An 18,415-nucleotide genomic window follows, 5' to 3' on the forward strand; every position below is an offset into this window, starting at 1 on the left:
GGCTAGGCCCCGAGGCGAGGGTGCAAGGTTAGGCTTCCAGGCTCCAAGGCTAGGCTAGGCTGGGAGGCTCCAATGCTTTCAAACATTTTTTGCATATTAATGACATTTTAAAATCAGAAAGAAAAACTGACAATAAAAACACTCACCAAAATATTAGGTTTTCTAAGAAAAAGAGGCTTACCACTAAGGCAGACCATGTGCAGGGAGCCCAGGTTCCTGACCCCAAAGGCGGCCTTCGGTCGAGACAATGTCTGTTCCAGAGGCCACTGGCCCTAGAGACGACTTGCCTGACACGCAGGGCCGCCAGCGCCGCAAGGAAAGAGACAGCTGAGACAAAGCACCGTTGGGCTTTTATTCACTGGTCATAAATAGCATATCGTGAGCATCAAGGTGATCATGGGTAATGGACTAGCACCTGGAACTTGGCCGTCAGAGCACTCTGCTCCCCATCGCTGGCTGAGAACCCGCTGCAGCTGCTCCGCGGCTCCCGGGTGGAGGGCTCAGCTTTGAGGGGACCCGGCCTCGGGTGCAGCAAGTTTATTCTTGGCTCGTTCTTGCCAATTTTTAAAAAATCATAAAAGATCAAGTGTTTGCAAGAAAATATCAAAGAGGATAAGAAGATTCTCAGTTCTTCTCAAGTGTCTAAAAGTGAAAAGGAGAGGTAAGAGAGGAGGAGAGGAAAGGGGGAGGAGTCAGGGGAGGCCCAGTGTCTTCCTTTCCTCAGAGCATTTTCAGAAACAAACACCGGCAGGTGTTAGTGCTGCTTGGAGACGGGCTGCGTCTCTCTGATGAGCCACTCGAGTGCTTCCTGGCGGCCCTGTTTCTGCAGCTCCTTCCCGATCACGTCCCTGCAGGTCTGGTGGTAGCTGTTGAGCCAGTCACACTACGAGAGAGAGAAAGATAAAGGGACACAGTGCGTTTATCATCTCCTTTACCAAAGGCTGCACAGGCAGTGTGAGGGCCCACGTGCTGAGCGCACCAGGCAAGAATAGAACTCTCCCCCTGCTCACGGACAGGTGACCCCTGTGTTCTATTTCTCCGGAAATAGACGGGACGAGGCCACGTCGCTTACGGTGAAAAATGCTCCCGGAACAGTCTACTACCCGTGGACTGGCCGTGGCTAGGAGGGAACCATAAACACCTAATGGCAAGCAATGCCTTCAGACTTCTCTAAGTGCAGAGTAACTTGCGGCCAGAGTAACTTGCAAACAGGACCCTGGGAACCACACTCACAGGCCAGTAGAAGAGGGAAGAGGCTGCACCCACCCAAGGGGCCTTATTCCCCTACACCTGAGTTATCTGAGGGTGCTGAGGGGAGACAGGGGACCTGGAAAACAGTCCCCGGGCTGCTGTGAAGATGCCTATTAAGAGACACACGTGAGGCTGGCCTGCCCACACGCTCACTTCCTTATCTTGTATCCACTGACAAAGCTGAATCAACTAGGATGTGGGCCTTGTAAGTGTGGCCCAAGACTATGGGACTGCAGGGCGGGGCAGGGAGTGACCTTAACTGCCAGACTCTCCTGTGGCCGCCACATCAGGAGATAAGAGATTAAAAAAAAAAGGAGGCAGACAGGACTTGGTGCCTGGTGAGGCTGATCACTGGGTCTGATAATGAGTCTGGCAGCTGTAAAAGGTGAGATGGCCCCCTTGTGTGGGTGGGGTTTGGGGGATGAAGGTTGGAGTGGAGTTTCTACCTTGAGAACAACAACCCACTCCCTTCACTGCCCATGAAGTGGGCCTGCCTGGACACCCAGCTGCAGCAAGGCTGGCAAACTGGCACCACCATGGGTGTGGTTGCCGTAATGAGCCAAGCGCTATTGGGGAGGCAGTGTTGTTACAAACCCATGGGCTTTGAAGACTGCAGTCTGGACCAGGTACCGAAGCCTGGCTAAGGGTTCAAGATGGGCACACAAGTCTTCAAGGCCCAAGGGCAGACAGATGGGGTGATGTTGCCAACTGGCCTTGGCCCATCGAGGGCTCTGGTCCCCACTGATAAAGAGCCTGCGGGCCCTGCTGGGAGCTGGGGAAGGAGGTAGAGTCAAAAGAAAGCGGGTGCTGTGTCTGCAGCAGGGCCAAGCAGGGCTACATGGCAGCCTGCCGCCGGCAGCTCAACAGTGAGGGCCACAGCGGGAGCCCCAAGGCCCTGTGGGATGGGGAAGGAGGAGGAAGGAACCTGAGCAACCTCCCAAAGGCCCTGACAGTCTGCAGCTGCCCATGTTCACATCCAACCAAAGTCCTCTGCTGCCATCTGGTGACAATTGATGGGAATGCTGACCCGACCCCCAAACTCCGCAAAGTGACAAGGAAGACAATCTGTCGGGGAGACAGTAAAAGGCCACAACCAGGTATTTTCATCGCCCAGGGAACAGAATCTTGTTGGGGAGTTTTACTATGCCTTCGAACTATGCCTTGAACACACAGATCACTGAACTATTCTTTTTTCCAATTGGTTTTTATAGGATATCTTCTTACCTTAGGACAACAGTTATTTAACATATCAAGAGGAGCACATTATCTCTTTTAGCAAAAGGGTCCCTTTCCCATTTACCTCTTGATAAACCTGGGCCTTCCGACACAACAGTGACTTGCTCCTGGAGGGTCCCTAGCCAAGACCCCGGAAGCTGTGCCTAAGGGCCATCACCAGAGCCTGGTGCCTCAGGGGCAGAAGCCTCTAAGCAGGGCGGCTCCTGTGCCCTCTATGTGTTCTCGTCCCCTTTCACCTAAGTCACCCCCCACGGGGGCTGGGGAAAATCCTGGACCGTGGCAGGCCTCTGGCTGAAGAGACCCACCTGGCCCTGGGCTATCACAGGTGCTTTCAGGTCTGCAGCGTCTACAAGCTGAATAACCTGCATCTGCAGGGCCCGCTTAGGTCCTGTGAGTGGGAATGTTTGGTTGAACCAAGGCACCGATGGTCAAGCAGAGGTGCCCGAGCATAGAGAAAAGCTAAGCAAAGGTGGGTGACCTTTCTCTGTCACCCATCTGTGAGCCAAACAAGGCAGGAGAGGCGTCTAGCTGGGAGGATCCCTGCCACAGGCCCACGGAGGCAAGCACCAGGCCCAGGCAGGCCCCACGGAGAACGTGGTCCTGCCTCCAGAGACACTCAAAGGCCCTGGGATGAGGCCAATGGCTGCCTTGATCACAAAAATGTCGTATTTCTCCAGGAGCCTCTATGCCTGTCCTGCCTTTGGCTCCCGCCAGTCACCTGCTTTTTGACGCACTTCTGACCACCTGCCTTGTTCTAGAATTTGTGTCCCGGCTTGTCTCCCTGGCCTGGGAACTGTTTTGTTGGTTGCTCCTGCCCCGTTTTCACCTGTCTCTGCTCGGACCTTGATCACCTGCCTGATTCCTCAGCCGTACTCCAGGGTCCTGGGCCTGCCACTTCCCTGGCCTCATGAGCCTGGGAGTCACCCTAGGATTTGAAGGGGCTTCAAGGCCTGCAACCCTGTGAGCTCAATAGGTGACACCACTGGGCTCCTGCTCTGTGAAGGGTGTCACAGCACGGAGTGTCGGGAGAGCAGGCACCACCTCTCTGTGTGAAACTCAGGTGGCCGGTAACAGAGTTGCTTCTCATTTCCTTAATGCCTCAGGCAGCACAAGAAAACAATCTGCTGTGTGCAAGAGCCCACAGGCCCCACCACCGTCTGGCTTTTTGTAGGGAAGACATGTGGCCCACGTTTGCTCAGGCAGCCGTGGCTCCTGCCCTCCTGGAAAACAACGGCACCAGGCAGGCGTCCCCCTGCGAACCCACAGCCCCACAATGGGGGCGGGAGAAGGACTATCTCCACCCAGAGGCCCAACAACTACAAGAAAAGCACCTCGTGCTCAGGAGACCCAGGATCAATTAGCAGGCTCAGCCGGCCCCGACCTCGGACTTAAAAAGTGAGACTGCAGAAGAGTATGAGGTTGCTCTCCCCTGCCCCCACACTGCCCTCCCCAGGACTCCCTCGTTACCTCTTTGTCTGTAAGAGAATCCACATCTATCATTTTGGTCTGTATCGGAACCAAAGTTAGAGGTTCAAAGGTCAGGCTTCCCCGGTTGCTGAAGTTATACTGTGGGGTAAGGAAGGAAACAGAAGTTTTGATTCCTCTTTACCACAAGGCACCACCGTGAGGTCAGCCCCACCAGCGTGGCCAGCCCTCGGAGCCAGGTGTAGCTGACAGGCATGGCAGGCACAATGGACACAGCTGAGGCCACAGCCCACTGTCCTCTGTGGGGGCAGGGGAGTGGGTGCAAGGGAGGGGGGCATCTAGGCTCAGGGGCTTCCCTGGTTTCGGTTCTCAAGACTCTGCTGGGGTATAATTCCCCAAATCATTTGTTAAATGGTCATATGTGGCCAGCCTTGACCCAGCCAGGCCCGAGGAAACAGATGTGCCCACTCTGACCGATAGGGATCAGCCGGGGCGCCCAAGCACACTGGTCTCTGAACGGGCAGGCCTTTGGGAGCGAGGCGAGCAGCCACTTGCGTGGACAGGGACTTCCACGTGGAAGCAGAGAGCAGGCCCCTGCAGTCAGCCTCACCGGAGGCATGGAAGCCACGCCCCTCCTCCTGTCCAATCCCCACAGTCACCAATGGAGGAGCAGCAAACAGGTCCTTCAGGTAAAGCTCACATCTGAAGCCCGTGACCGCCTGGTGATACTGATGGGGGAGAAGGTGAACATCTGTCTTCCCGAGGGCAACACACCTGCCCCGAGGCCTGCCCCTGGGCCCCACCCCTGTGCCCCGGCTTTACCTGAGAAAAATCCCCCGGGGCTTTAGTGAAAAATAGTTTCCAGGCCTGGAAACTGATTCAGGGTCTGAGAGGGGCCTTTAAACAAGCATCTGCCCAGCAGAGGAGGCTTCGTGACAAGACGCTGCCTCTGGTAAACTCACAGCCACAAATCACGCGAGCAGGGTCCTGCCTGAGGCTCCACCGATCCCATTCTGGCTTTGCAAAGGGTGAGTCCCAGGAAAGTCCCCGGAAATCAGGGAAAGGAAGCTCCAAGCATAAAAGTCTTCATCCTCCCCATTTATGGAATAAGGAAATTTTTAAAAGTAAATAAATACATCAATTACTCACCTTGGTCTTCACAGGAACCACCAGGACCACATTCTCAATGCGAATTCCAAAGGCGCCATCTTCATAGTACCCTGGCTCTGAAGCAAACCAAAGCCCAAATGAGCAGCGGTCCAGGAGGGAGAGGCACACAGAGAGGCCTGCCCACCCAGACAGGGGGTAAAACAGGTGAGGGGCCCACTCAACCCGAAGCAAGAGCCCAGAGATGCCCCTTCGCCCATGTGGCCCCTTCTAATAAGTTCCTGAAGTACCGAAAGGTTTTGAGGTTCCTGAAAACTGGCTGCAGAGTAGGGAGGACAGTAACTGGGGAGCCACCAAGTAAATCCCAATGCTTATGTGAGAGGCATAATGATGCAGGCATTCAAATACATGCACAAAAACTTGGTGATGATATGGCAATAGGCAATATATTAAGAAAACAGAGCCCAGCCTGCATGGCTCAGGAGGTCATGGTTTGATTCCTGGTCAGGGCACATGCCCAATTGCGGGCTCAATCCCCAATGTGGGGCACGCAGGAGGCAGCCGATGGATGATTCGCTCTCATCATTGATGTTTCTGTCTCTCTCTCTCTTTCTTCTTCTATGAAATCAATAAAAATATATTTAAAAAATACATATATACATATACAAAAGACCAAAAGCTAACATGTTGAAATATTGTCGTGTTTCCTTGGGTGGTCAGATTACAAATGATTTCCTTTTTCTTCAGATGTTCCAATATGTCACTGTTTCTACAGTGAACGTGTATCATTTTATAATCGAATAAGGTGTTTAATTCAAGATGACACGGGGAAATTATTTCCAGTTTAGTTTAAAATAATTAAAATATAAGAAACAACAAAGGGCCTTCACAGAGACTAGAGGATCCACGCTCGCGTCCTAGGGGAGGGCCGCCTACCGTCAGTGACAATCATGCCCGCCTCCAGCGGCTCGTCGGAAAACGTTTTATAACTGATGCCACAGGGGCCCTCGTGAACGTTCAGGAAAGACCCCACACCGTGTCCCGTCCCGTGCAGGTAATCCAAGCCCGAATCCCACAACGCTGAGCGCGCAAAGGAGTCGAGAAGGTGGCCTGAAAGACACATGAAGAACCACTTGATACCTGCACGGCACTTTTCAATCCGCAAAACATTTTAGCCAAGAGGCTTGTTATGTTTGGCCCTAGAAGGTGAAACAGAAACCAAAGGTAAAAGTTACTAGAGGGTTCAGATTTCAGCCCAGCACAGGGAAGAACTAATGATAAGAGCCCCTGAGGAGGGCAGCTCCCCAGCCAGGCAGCGCAGTCTGAAGCTGGAGGATCTGTCTGGGATGCTGGTGAGGGGATGATAGCCCGCAGCTGGTGAGGGTGGCACTAGAGCAGTGATGGTGAACCTTTTGAGCTCAGCATGCCAGCATTTTGAAAAACCCTAACTTAACTCTGGTGCCGTGTCATATATAGAAATTTTTTTATATTTGCAACCATAGTAAAACAAAGACTTACATTTTTTATACTTATCTTATATATTTAAATGCCATTTAACAAAGGTTCGCCATCACTGCACTAGAGCCTGGCTGGTGTGGCTCAGTGGTTGAGCATCAACCTATGAACCAGGAGGTCATGGTTTGATTCCCAGTCAGGGCACATGCCCAGGTTGCAGGCTCAATCCCCTGTGGGGATGTGTAAGAGGCAGCCGATTGATGATTCTCTCTCATCACTGATGTTTCTATCTCTCTCTCCCTCTCCCTTCCTCTCTGAAATCAATAAAAATATATTTTTAAAAAGAAAAAAAAAAAGAGCTGCACTAGATAACGTGGACATTCCCTTCCCAGCTCTGGGACCCTGAGGTTTTAGAATTACCAAGCTGAGATTCTAACCAGACTCAAGCAAGCAGGCAGGCATGACAGATGAGGAAACCGACCCCCAGGCAGACGAGCGCAGGCCCAGCCTAAGCAGATTCAAGGCTCAGGTCTTGTTCATTCCCCATTCAGTGCCCTGCCCACCAACCCTCAGCAAGGAGGTACATATCTGAAGTCAGGCGCCCAGTAAAATAAACCCCAACACGGGTCCTGAAAGAACGCACTGGCCCAGAGCTGAAGGGCAAGCAGGAGGCTACATGGACGTCCACTGGCCCTGAGACTCATGCCCTGCTGACCTTTCCTGGAAGCCAGCAGCCCGTGTCACCCAACACCATCCACTGTCACCCAACACCATTCATGGTCAGGAGTGAGGCATACAGCTGACCCCAGGCCAATCCCATGCCTACTTCTTGGGAGGCCCCCTCTGAGTTCGGTCAGTGGGTGCAGGAGACTCATTCCATGCAGCACCCCACCCTGTGCCCTGGCTGGGCCAGAAGTGGGCTGGGGGCTGACACTGAGAGAGAAGGCCTTCTTTTCTCCCACTCAGATGTGTTTGATGCCTGGATGGGAAAAGGCTGCCATGTGACAGAAGGAACCACCTACCTTTGGTTCCGGTTGGGAAAATGGCTGCGCTCACAGCTATGTGGCCCTTGAGGACATACGTGAAGCATTCCTGCCAAAGAAAACCCAGGGGGGCATGTTGCAGAGCAGGCACGGGCACGCAATCCAGTGGTTTTCTGGTACTTCAGAAAGCCTTGCCTCTGAAAGTTTGTCAGCAATACCACACAGAAGATCAAAGTAAAAAAAAAAAAAGTCTGGTGGAAAAAAGGTTGGCCTTGGAACCAATTTTCCAGAAAATCTTGGAATTAAATTCAGCAAAGAACTATGGGAGAGATGCCCGCCCCACCCCACCCCCCCACCCCAGGTCTTCCCCTTATCATGAGCATTCGGACAACCTCAATGTCATCTGAGCCTCGGGAAGACTGGAAAAGTAACAGCCAGTGCTGAGGACATGAGCTAACATTACCGAGCTGCTCCTCTGTGCCAGACACAATGGTAAACACTTCGTTTCATCCCACATCTCATGCCTGGGCACTACTGTCATCCACACTCACAGAAACCGGAGGTAGCAGCCAGGCCATGCAGTTCCGAAGTGGTAGCATCTGGCCTCAACCAGGCAATCCTGCCTCAACTTCTGGGCTCCCTACCACCTGCTATAGCTGGGGTAATCCCTAGTGCCTGGACAAGAAGAGGGCTGTTTGGAAGGTCAGGGGCTTGCCACTAAGGTGCAGAGTCAGGACTCAACCCCACACTCCTCAACCTGGTCTGGGGCCCTTCCCACAGCACAAGGAGAGTCACACACAAGGGTATCTGGACCCAAGGTCAAACTCTTCTCAGGTGCTGGTGCCTACAGAGGGACAAGGCAAGGGACCAAAACTATGAAACCTGCCCCAGTGCATCACAGAAAACCCTCCTTCCCGGGATAAACCTCCTGAGGGGTTCCCCTGCGAGATTCACTCAGAGACTCAGCCAACATGCACTGAGCAGTGACTGGGACCCAGGAACTTGCTCAGCTCGTGGAACCTTCCCGACCAGCCTTGGAGGCGGGTGCTTTTATCCCCGTGTCTACGGATGGTCTAAGTATTTCATTCCAGGTCACGGAGCCAACAGGCAACAGACAGGATCTGAAGTTCTGTCTCCAGACTCCTGGTATACCTCTCTCTACCTCACAGCTGCTTCCTCCTCTCCTGACAGACAGACCAGAACCTGAGCAGTGTGTGCCACTGCAGAGGGTTCCTAGAGAGATGAGTCCAGACACAGAAACGCTGAACTTGAAAAAAAATCTAGATACTGTTTATAAAAAGCATGGATTTCAGTAACCCACTCCCATCCCCCAAGAGATTTCCTGTCTCGAGGCCAAAGCCATTTAAACTTGAATCTGAGCTGCTCTGACCTTAGCAGACAGAATGCTTTTAAAAGTTCTCTAATGATTAATTAACTGGATGTCATAAAGCAGATAAGCCTGACTCCACAGTAATGGGCTATTTTACTATCCCACACATAATTTTTACTTATTTATACAATCCCTTTTCATAAAATAATGCTCTTCTTAAGAAAGCAGAGAGGGCCTCTCGGGTTTTCTGCTCCACCTTACCTTCTCATAGGCCGTAGGGGTCCCAAAGTGCATCGTCCGGGTCACATCTGTGGTTCCATCTCTTTCCAAAAGAAAAGGGCAAGTTAGTTTTCAGTCAAAATAAGCTTTTGCTCACATATGAGACAGGCAAGGGTGTGGAGAAATTAGAACCCTCATGTATCACTGGTGAACTTGTAAAATAGTGCAGCCACTTTGAAAAAGTTTCCAGTTCCTTCAAAGGTTAAACCTTGAGTTACCCTATGACCTGGCAATTCCACCTCTCAGTAAATACCCAAGAGAAATGAAAACATACATCCGCACAAAAATCTATACACAAATGTTCATAGCAGCATTATTTACAATGTCCAAAAGGTAGAAACAACCTAAATGTTCATCAACTGGTGAATGGATAAACAAAATGTGCTGTGTTTATACAATGGAATATTATTCAGCAACTAAAAGGAATAAAGTACTGACACAAGCTACAACATGGATGAACCCTGAAGACATTATTCTAAGTGACAGAAGCCAGACAGAGAAGTCCATACAATTCCACTTATGTGAAATGTCCAGAATAGCGAAACACACAGAGACAGAAAGCACAGCAGTGGTTCCCTGGGGAGGGCAAAATGGGAGAGTCTGGAATGGGAATGGGGTTTTTTGGGGGGTGATGAAAATGTTCTAAAATTGACTGAGGTGATGGTTGCATAACTCGATGAGTATACTAAAAACCATGAATTGTACACTTTAAGTGAGTAAATTGTGTGGTGTGTGAATTATGTCTCAATAAAGTTGTTACCCATATTAAAATGGACAAAGTGTGAATGCAAGGATGGCCCAATGCAGTGGGAGTGAACTCAGGCCCCAACTCCCACGCTCTTGGTCTACAATGTGAGGACTGTTTCATGGGAGACAGCACTGCTGGGATTATGAAGAAAGGCAGGGGGGAAAAGTAAACAGGAGCCTGTTTCTAGCAAATGACAGCAAACTCCAATTCCTCTTACCAGGACAGCAAGTTTGACATAAAAATACCCAAATGCATCTCTTTGAAGATCCTAATCCACAGCCCTGACACAGAAAGGATAACTTCCTGAGTCCTGCTAAAAATGTAAAAGCAAACCAGAGTTTACATCGCATGCCCTCCGTGCTAGGCTGCTATTACTGACACCCAAGGCTAGGCTGTGGTCTCCATGGACTTGGCTGAGCTCATTTAATGAGGTTCTCCACCAGCCCTGGTCCCAGTGGCAGTGGGGAATAGACCATGAAAAGGCCTTGCTGTTGCTCTCTTACTGCAGACACCACCTATTCCAGCTCCTTCTCATGGGTTCCGCATCGAGATCCAACCAAATTTTGAGTTCTCCTCTGAGAAACTATTCTAGGGGATGACGATGAAAGCAGCAAGACATGAAAAAGGAAATTCAGAAATTCAGGGGCAACCTTCATTTCTCATTCATTCATTCAAAGTCATGCCCTCCCTTCCCAAGGCCCTGGACCGCTGCAAGGCCAGGGAGACAGCAGGAAGTTCACGGGCAGGGGCAGAAGACTTTGCAGTGGTTCTGAAAGCTCGCTTTCAGTTATTTATTTAGTATTTAACAATTTCCGGCCAAGGGCTTAATGTTTCTGTCAAACAGTCTTTTGTGGAAGAGAGTCACAACTGAGCTATGTCAACCAGGGGTGAAAAACAGGACAAGACATGGGAAAGACCTGGGGGTTAGGCAAGGCTAGGGGGGAGGTTGGGGGGTGGGGGAGGAGACATATGTACTACTATTTGTAATACCTTAACAATAAAACAAAATTAAATTTAAAAAATCATAGCTATATGTTCTTTAAAGCAAACTGATATGGAGTTAATAAACTATTCTAGAGAGGAAAAAAAAAAAGACATGGGAAAGACTTCATTAACGTCCAATCCAGAATGAGATGACCAGCTGAGCTCTCAGCTGGAGATTGGTTCGTCCCCCTACTCAAATGCCTTGACTCAACAGGGTGGAGTTCTACACATTGGACCATCCTTGCATTCACACTTTGTCTAGTTAAGGGAACAGCCCCAGTTCACTTACTTGTATTGAGCACCCGAGTCAATGAGGTACACCTCATCAAGCGACAAGGTCCTGTTCGTCTCAGGGACCGGCCTATGGAAGTAAATAAAAAATGAATTATTCCACAAATGTACTCACTTGCTAAGTTCAGGAGGAGGGAACATTTCATACTATTCTTACAACGTAAGTAAGTCTGAAAAGATATTTTAAAAGTAAGTTGCCCAATAACTTAATTATTCCAACTAATATTAAACTTCCACTATTTAAAGACCCAGTCAACCTATCTCCCCAACTAGAAAAAGAACTAAGAAAAGGAAGAATAACATACTTCTTTATGCCTATCTCCATTTGTGTCTGGAACAAAATAGGTATTCGTGAGATCATTGTAAAAGTTACAAAAATAATTATCCATAGACACAACAGGGCCAAACTAGAGTTTTGAAAAGTAGGCAGAGAGAACCTAGAGTCGCTTATCTCTGGGTGTGAGCCCCTGTCTCAGCTCCATGTCCCTCCCACAGTGCTCACCCCATCGGGTGCCTCCCCACTTGCTTCTCAGACCACCAGACAGGCAGGTGAATGGCTCCATTTGGGAGAAAAACTACAAGGGATTTTTGTTGTGAAAAGGGATGGATCATGATGCTCTTATGCCGCAGCACTTTTTTCAAATGAGCATGAGGTATTTTTAAAAAGTGATCTCACTTCCTCGTGCTTTTTTCCACATAATGTCACTGCCCTGAGAGATGCTAAAAAGGGATGGGAGCAGTCCAGGGCTCCGCCCTGACGCTGAGAGAGGTGCTCCTTTACTGCCAAGCACCACCCCCTCCTTGGCAACGAAGGAGGAGAAGCAAATCCCCACCCTTGCTCTGAAATGTTTTAATGTGTTAATTATCTGGAAATTCTAGGATAGTGTCCAGCCAGGAAATTTATCACCTAAGTGAAACATAAGACAAAAGCTGGAGTCCTTTTGACATTTTAATGTTGGAACAGAGGCATGCATGCGAGAGAACTGTGCAATCACATCTGTGACGAGCTCCCACACACAGCTTCAGAATTTGCCCCAAGACCAGAAACTCGAAAAGGAATGATCAAAAAGGGGGTGGGGGACCTGTGCCCCAGGGCAGCACCCTGAACCTAGCAGCACCCCTCTTGTCTGGCAGGGATGCTCGGCTCTTGGTCCATGGGCTCTGGCGGGTCTCCTGGTAAAATCCCCAAATGCTGGGGTGCCAGGCTTCAAGGCCACAGAGAGGGAAAAGGAGGTGCTGATTACTTCCCCATCCATAACAGGGTGTTCCACAATGTAGTGATAAGCTTTTTCAGAATGGAGTTTTTTAGGACTAGTGCATCAGGGAAAGCTGCCATGATAGGGAAATACACACACACACACACACACTAAAAAGTTCTAATCATCAAGACCCAAGGGCTCTGAACACAGGTTCTGCCACCTCAGAGAGGAGGGAGGGACAACCGTTTGACTACCTGTGGAGACCGTCAATGCCATACATCTGAGCCTAAGACAGTGATGGCGAACCTATGACACGCGTGTCAGAGGTGAAATGCAAACTCATTTTTTTGGTTGACTTTTCTTTATTAAATGGCATTTAAATATATAAAATAAATATCAAAAATATAAGTCTTTGTTTTACTATGGTTGCAAATATCAAAAAATGTCTATATGTGACACGGCACCAGAGTTAAGTTAGGGTTTTTCAAAATGCTGACACGCCGAGCTCAAAAGGTTCGCCATCACTGGCCTAAGACTAGGTTCCCAGAGGCAGAGACTGGGGCATTTAGAGAAAATAAGATCTTAAGGCAGGGGTGGGCAAACTTTTTGACTCGAAGGCCACAATGGGTTCTTAAACTGGACCGGAGGGCCGGAACAAAAGCATGGATGGAGTGTTTATGTAAACTAATATAAATTCAAAGTAAACATCATTACATAAAAGGGTATGGTCTTTTTTTTTTTAGTTTTATTCATTTCAAACGGGCCGGATCCGGCCCGCGGGCCGTAGTTTGCCCACGGCTGCCTTAAGGTCTTACTGCCCATAGAGGAACAGTGTCAGGGGACACACAGGGGTGGGCACGGGGCCTCCCCTGCTCAGCCCCTGTGCAGGAGCAGCCGCAAAGCCAGGCAGCGGGCTCCTCGGCGGCCTTACGCGTAGTGAATGATGGCACCGTTGGGTCCCGTACTGGAAATCGTTGGGAAGCTCAGGTCCACAAAGTCAGCCTGTTGCCTGGAGCAGAAAGACACACGGAGCAGAGTGGCAGTTTGTTACTGTGCGAGAATCAGGGCCCTCCCAGCCTCATTTAACTCGCCAAGGAGATGAGCACAAGGTTCCCGGGACCCTCACAGACCCTTACCTGCGAAATTCCTCGGCTTTGTCGGCAGCTGAGATCTCCGTCACGCCACCTTTGGGCACCTAACAAGGAAGTGACCGTCCATGTGTCTCCTCCGTATTAAAGAGGGTATACTGAGAGCTTACTTCTTCCTCAGTGCCCATGTCCCACTGGCCAATGTATAGGACGCAGATTAGGTCTCGTCTTTAACGAGGAGGGCATTTCCAAAGGCTCTCACCAAAGCCATCCAAGGTGAAGGGTTTCTATCTAGTTTTTCCACTCACTATTTTATACCTCAGGGTTACATCTGGCACCTCCCAAAACATAATGCATCTAAGTTTAACAAATTCTAAAGCATCCCCTCCTAAGAAAGTCATCCAAAATAAATAATAACGATAAGTATGATGATATTATTACAGGGTTACTGATAATAGCAAAAAAAAATTCAAAACAATCTAAACATCGGAAATAGGAGGAATGGGTAATTAAATCAGTCTAGCCACTAAATGCAGTCTCCATTTAAATCACTGCTTAAAAGCCTCAAAGCACATGGAAAATGCTCACACTATGATGCCAAGTAAATAAAATAAACAAAACAAAATCTTATTTGCATACTGAGAATTGTGTGAAAATGATTTACACAGATGAACAATAGCCAGCGGAGAGAAAAATAGCCACACTCGTGGCAATAAGAATGATATTTCCTTTTTCCAATTTAAGGAACTTTTAATATTTAAAGGGAATCTGATATTATGCAATAATAGCACAAAGAAACAATCCTCCTGTCCACCACGGGGAGTGAAAGGGCAGGAATTAACATAAAAAGTTTAATGGCTTAAATTAATGTTCAAAATGTACACAAAGAGCCTGGCCGGCTTGGCTCAGTGATTGAGCATTGACCTATGGACCAGGAGGTCATGGTTCAATTCCCGGTTGGGGCACATGCCTGTGTTGCGGGCTTGATCCCCAGTATGGGGTGTACAGGAGGCAGTTGGTCAATAATTCTCTCTTATCATTAATGTTTCTATCTCTCTCTCCCTCTCCCTTCTTCTCTGAAATCAGTAAAATATAAAAAAATAAAACAAAGAATTTTTAAACACACACAGAGCAAATTTCCAGAAAGAAAAATAAAACTATTAAGAGAGAGGACTGAAATCAGATCCAGATCTTAGACACCGTGAACACCAGAGCACAGAAGGTGCCTTGGTCAGAATCACACATATTAATTCCTGGACAATCTGTATCCATTTATTAAACAAAGACTAAAAACCAACCTCTTTCTCCAGCCAGTTAAAGAGTTCACAGAGGGCAACAGCATCTTTAATCTGTGCAAACAATAGAGACATTTTTTAAATATTGCTGAAAATCAAATCGCAGTTTCAGAACCTAGTCCTAACAGGATACAGAGAGGGCTGTATCTGCAGGGCACAAACCATCAGCAATTGGGGCTCGACGTGCATTTCCTATGACAAGTCCGCAGCAATTCCCCTCTCAGGGACAGGCTGCTCTGCTGTCCAGCAGTTCAGGTACAGCAAGGAAGGACCCCCCTCAGAGCACACGCAGCTCCCTCGGCAGGTTCCCTCCTACCCTACCGGGGCCAGAAGAGACAGGCCACTGCCGAAAGCTATCTCTGGGCCCCAAATCTTTCTAGACCCTCCGTTGGCTTTGAAACACAACCTGGGCCCTTTAAGAGGCTTCGCCTTCTTCATTTTCATCTTCGTCATCATCACCATCACCTAAACCAGGGGTGAGCAAACTTTTTGACTGGAGGGCCACAATGGGTTCTTAAACTGGACCAGAGGGCCGGAACAAAAGCATGGATGGAGTGTTTGTGTGAACTAATATAAATTCAAAGTAAACATCATTACATAAAAGGGTACGGTCTTTTTTTTTTTTAGTTTTATTCATTTCAAACGGGCCGGATCCGGCCCGCAGGCCGTAGTTTGCCCACGGCTGATCTAAGCTATCGTCATCAATCTCTCTTTTTGTGTTGTACGTTATAGTTTGTCAAGATCTAGCCCATCAAGTGCTTTATCTCATTCTCTCATTAACTCTGGAAGGCTCAGAGAGGTCCAGCCTGTGCCAAGCTCAAGGCCACAGAGCAGGTGAGGAGCTGGGCCTTCGGACCACCACGCATCCCCTCTTCTGCACAGGCTGCCTTACTCACATGAGCTCGCCTCATGCCTTCTGATTCGGCAGAATTCTTCACAGCTTTGGCAATGCAGATGGGGGTGTAAGGCATACAGCAGCGATGCTCCTAGGGGCAAAGGGCAGAAGGATGGGAGATCGAGGTTGGCTCCCCTCACCCAGACCAAGGCAACCACCTCTTCTCCTGGCACACCCCACTTCAGACAAACCATTGGAAGAACTGCCACTCAGGACCCCCTCAAGCTGGCCAAGCCATGGGATCCAAGGACCTGCTTCTATTGGTTGATGACCGAGCATAATGAAAGGGGCTTGTGAGCTCATCGAAAAAGATGAAGTAGCCCATCCGGCATGGCTCAGCGGTTGAGCATTGACCTATGAACCAGGAGGTTGAGGTTCGATTCCCAGTCAGGCACATGCCTGGGTTTCGGGCTCGATTCCCAGTGGGGGGCGTGCGGGAGGCAGCCGATCAACAATTCTCTCTCATCATTGATGTTTCTATCTTTCTCTCCCTCTCCCTTCTTCTCTGAAATCACTAAAAATATGTTGTGTTTTTTTTAAAAAAAGATGAAGTACATCAAACAAGGTATTTCATTTCTATCACCTACACCCTGAGCTCTTTGAGACTGCTGGCTGCCAGATCAGCAAGATATTGCTTTTCAAGCTTCCATAGTTGTGGTGAGAGTTCCCTAAGGGATCAAGGTTAGACTGAAATAACCCCTTTATTGCTGCACAAAGGAGGCTTTTTCCAATGTCTGGGGACACACATGACTGATGAGGGAGGGCTCCTGCTCCTTCCCCTTCTCGCTCAGGGCTCACACATCAGTACTATTCATGGTCTGACCTTGAAGGGCTGGGAAAACCCTTCCCCATTTGAGAACAAGTTTGAATCCAGCCTGTTATAGGGAGAGGGGCTCAGGACCACCTCACACCTGCACAGAGCTTCTCAAAGGGCTTTGCTCCCTCCACTCTTGTTATTCTCTCACACACAGAGAAGGCAGGCGTGATCCCCACTTAAGTCAAGGAAGAAAAGCTCTGGGTAACTGAGTGGCTCACAGTGTGACGGTGGCAGGGGTGTGATGATAAGCCAGGTCTAGAGGCCCAGGCCTGGGCTTGTCAATGGCCACCTGGTGGCCAGAGGCCTAGGGAGGACAGAATGGTGACATTTCAGGTGGTCTGGACTCCAGTCCTGCCCCGGGCCCCAATTAAAATGAAGGGACAGGTATCGCCCAGCAGAAGCTCAGTTAAGGGCAAGGCTACCACTAGTATTTGACCTTTGGCAAGTTGCCAATTCCCAAAGTTTCTCTGGGCCTCAGGTCTTCTTACTTATAAGATGTTGGGGGGCTGTGGGTAGAGTTATGTTCCCCAGACTTCAGGTTTTCTCATACCACCTGCACAGCTCTTACCCTGGCTGCCTACCCCCTGCTCTCTCATTTCCTTAAAGCTTTTCTTTAAACTATCTTTAAATCAACTTAGTTTCTTAAACTCAACTTTGTCTTAAGAAATAATCTTTATATCACCCTATCACATGCTGGTTATATTTTTCCTAGCACACACTAAAACACTTTGAAAGTGGATACCTTTAAATAAACCAAAGTATTAATGTGTACCAACTAAGACCGTCTTTCGTACCACACTCCGGAAGGCACAGGACCCGGTGGGCTCTAAGGGCCCTGAGACTCTCAGGATGGCTCCGACCCGACAGCCAGTCCTGGGGGGTCTGCTGACCGACCTCTGCTTCAGAGACAAGGCTATGCGATGCCAGAAGTGGGAAGGGGCCGGCCGGGGAGGGTGGCAGAGTTTATCTGGGCTTCCGTGGGGCTACCAACCTTGGGGATGGCCTCGCTCACAGCATAGCTGGCCTTGTCGCTGACCCACACCTTCTCCTTCGGGGAGAGGCTGGTGCACAGAGCCTTGAGCTCATTCAAGATGGACTTGTAGGGAAGCACCTGGATTCTGTACTCAGCTTCCAGGCTCAAATCAAGCAGCAGGTGCTCCTTCACGCTGGGGGCATCTATGCGGTCACCGTCAATGAAGAGCCTGCAGAGGGGCCACAGGTGAGGTCACAGAAAGAGGAGGGCTCATGGATGGGAGCACAGACCACAGGCAACAGGCTCGGCCTTCTGGCAATCAACACTAGGCAGCTTCTCCTTCCTCCCCATTCCTTTCCCAAGTCCTGCTCTGCGGGCTGTGTACACTGTCCCAGTGTGTACTGTCACCATCCACCCAATTCCCCAAGTCAGGGCCTGGGCACGGTCTTCCTTCCCTCCTTAAGCTCTTTAGACCAATAGTCTAAAAGGCTATCATATCTGTCCGGCTTTAGCTCCAGCCTGTCCCAGTCACTGCCCTCATTCAGGCCACTGGCATTTCTCAGCCTCCTAAATGGTTTCCCTGCCTCCAGCCTTCGTTCCCATCCTGTTTATCACAGCCAGAATTCTTTATAATTTATAAGGCTGATCCCTGTGATCCCACAGGGTCCTCAGGATATGTGGCCTCTGCTCACCTTTTGGCCTTACACTCTATGTTCCAACCACACTGACTCCTCTGGGTCCTCCACACACACTGTGCTCTCTCCTGCCCAGAGGCTCGGAAATGCTGTTCCCCATGCTTAGATCACCACCATTCACCTAGCCAACTCACAGGAACCCTTACTCTCTGCTTTGCTCTCCCCAAGAGGCTCCTGACCCCACGTCTAGCTCAGGCTCCTCGTATAACACCTGTATCCATCCTACTGACCAGCTGGTCCCTACCTCGGTGCCCAAATCCCCCGAGGAGACACTCATCTCCCCAACTCTAACCCAGGACCTGGTCTGTCTCATTCACTCCAGCACCCAATAGAGGCCCTAGCACATAACAGGCACTCAGTAAAC

The 18,415-nt window shown here is 49.5% G+C and overlaps 1 protein-coding gene across 3 annotated transcripts in view; it reads right to left on the minus strand.

Moving 5' to 3' along the window:
* Nucleotides 1-338: 338 nt before the first annotated feature.
* Nucleotides 339-18,415, minus strand: part of XPNPEP1 (X-prolyl aminopeptidase 1) — a 45,655-nt gene continuing 27,578 nt past the window's right edge. For all 3 annotated transcript variants that reach the window (XM_059661343.1, XM_059661341.1, XM_059661344.1), the window contains 12 exons: nucleotides 17,375-17,585; nucleotides 15,568-15,657; nucleotides 14,675-14,725; nucleotides 13,425-13,483; nucleotides 13,220-13,297; nucleotides 11,088-11,159; nucleotides 9,049-9,109; nucleotides 7,497-7,566; nucleotides 5,956-6,129; nucleotides 5,062-5,138; nucleotides 3,955-4,053; nucleotides 339-883 (listed from right to left, as the gene is read on the minus strand). In XM_059661343.1, coding sequence (XP_059517326.1) covers nucleotides 755-883; nucleotides 3,955-4,053; nucleotides 5,062-5,138; nucleotides 5,956-6,129; nucleotides 7,497-7,566; nucleotides 9,049-9,109; nucleotides 11,088-11,159; nucleotides 13,220-13,297; nucleotides 13,425-13,483; nucleotides 14,675-14,725; nucleotides 15,568-15,657; nucleotides 17,375-17,585 — 1,171 coding nt within the window. In that variant the 3' untranslated portion in view covers nucleotides 339-754. The remainder of the gene's footprint in view (nucleotides 884-3,954; nucleotides 4,054-5,061; nucleotides 5,139-5,955; nucleotides 6,130-7,496; nucleotides 7,567-9,048; nucleotides 9,110-11,087; nucleotides 11,160-13,219; nucleotides 13,298-13,424; nucleotides 13,484-14,674; nucleotides 14,726-15,567; nucleotides 15,658-17,374; nucleotides 17,586-18,415) is intronic.

The sequence above is a fragment of the Myotis daubentonii genome, chromosome 13, assembly GCF_963259705.1.
Source record: "Myotis daubentonii chromosome 13, mMyoDau2.1, whole genome shotgun sequence".
Taxonomy (NCBI): domain Eukaryota; kingdom Metazoa; phylum Chordata; class Mammalia; order Chiroptera; family Vespertilionidae; genus Myotis; species Myotis daubentonii.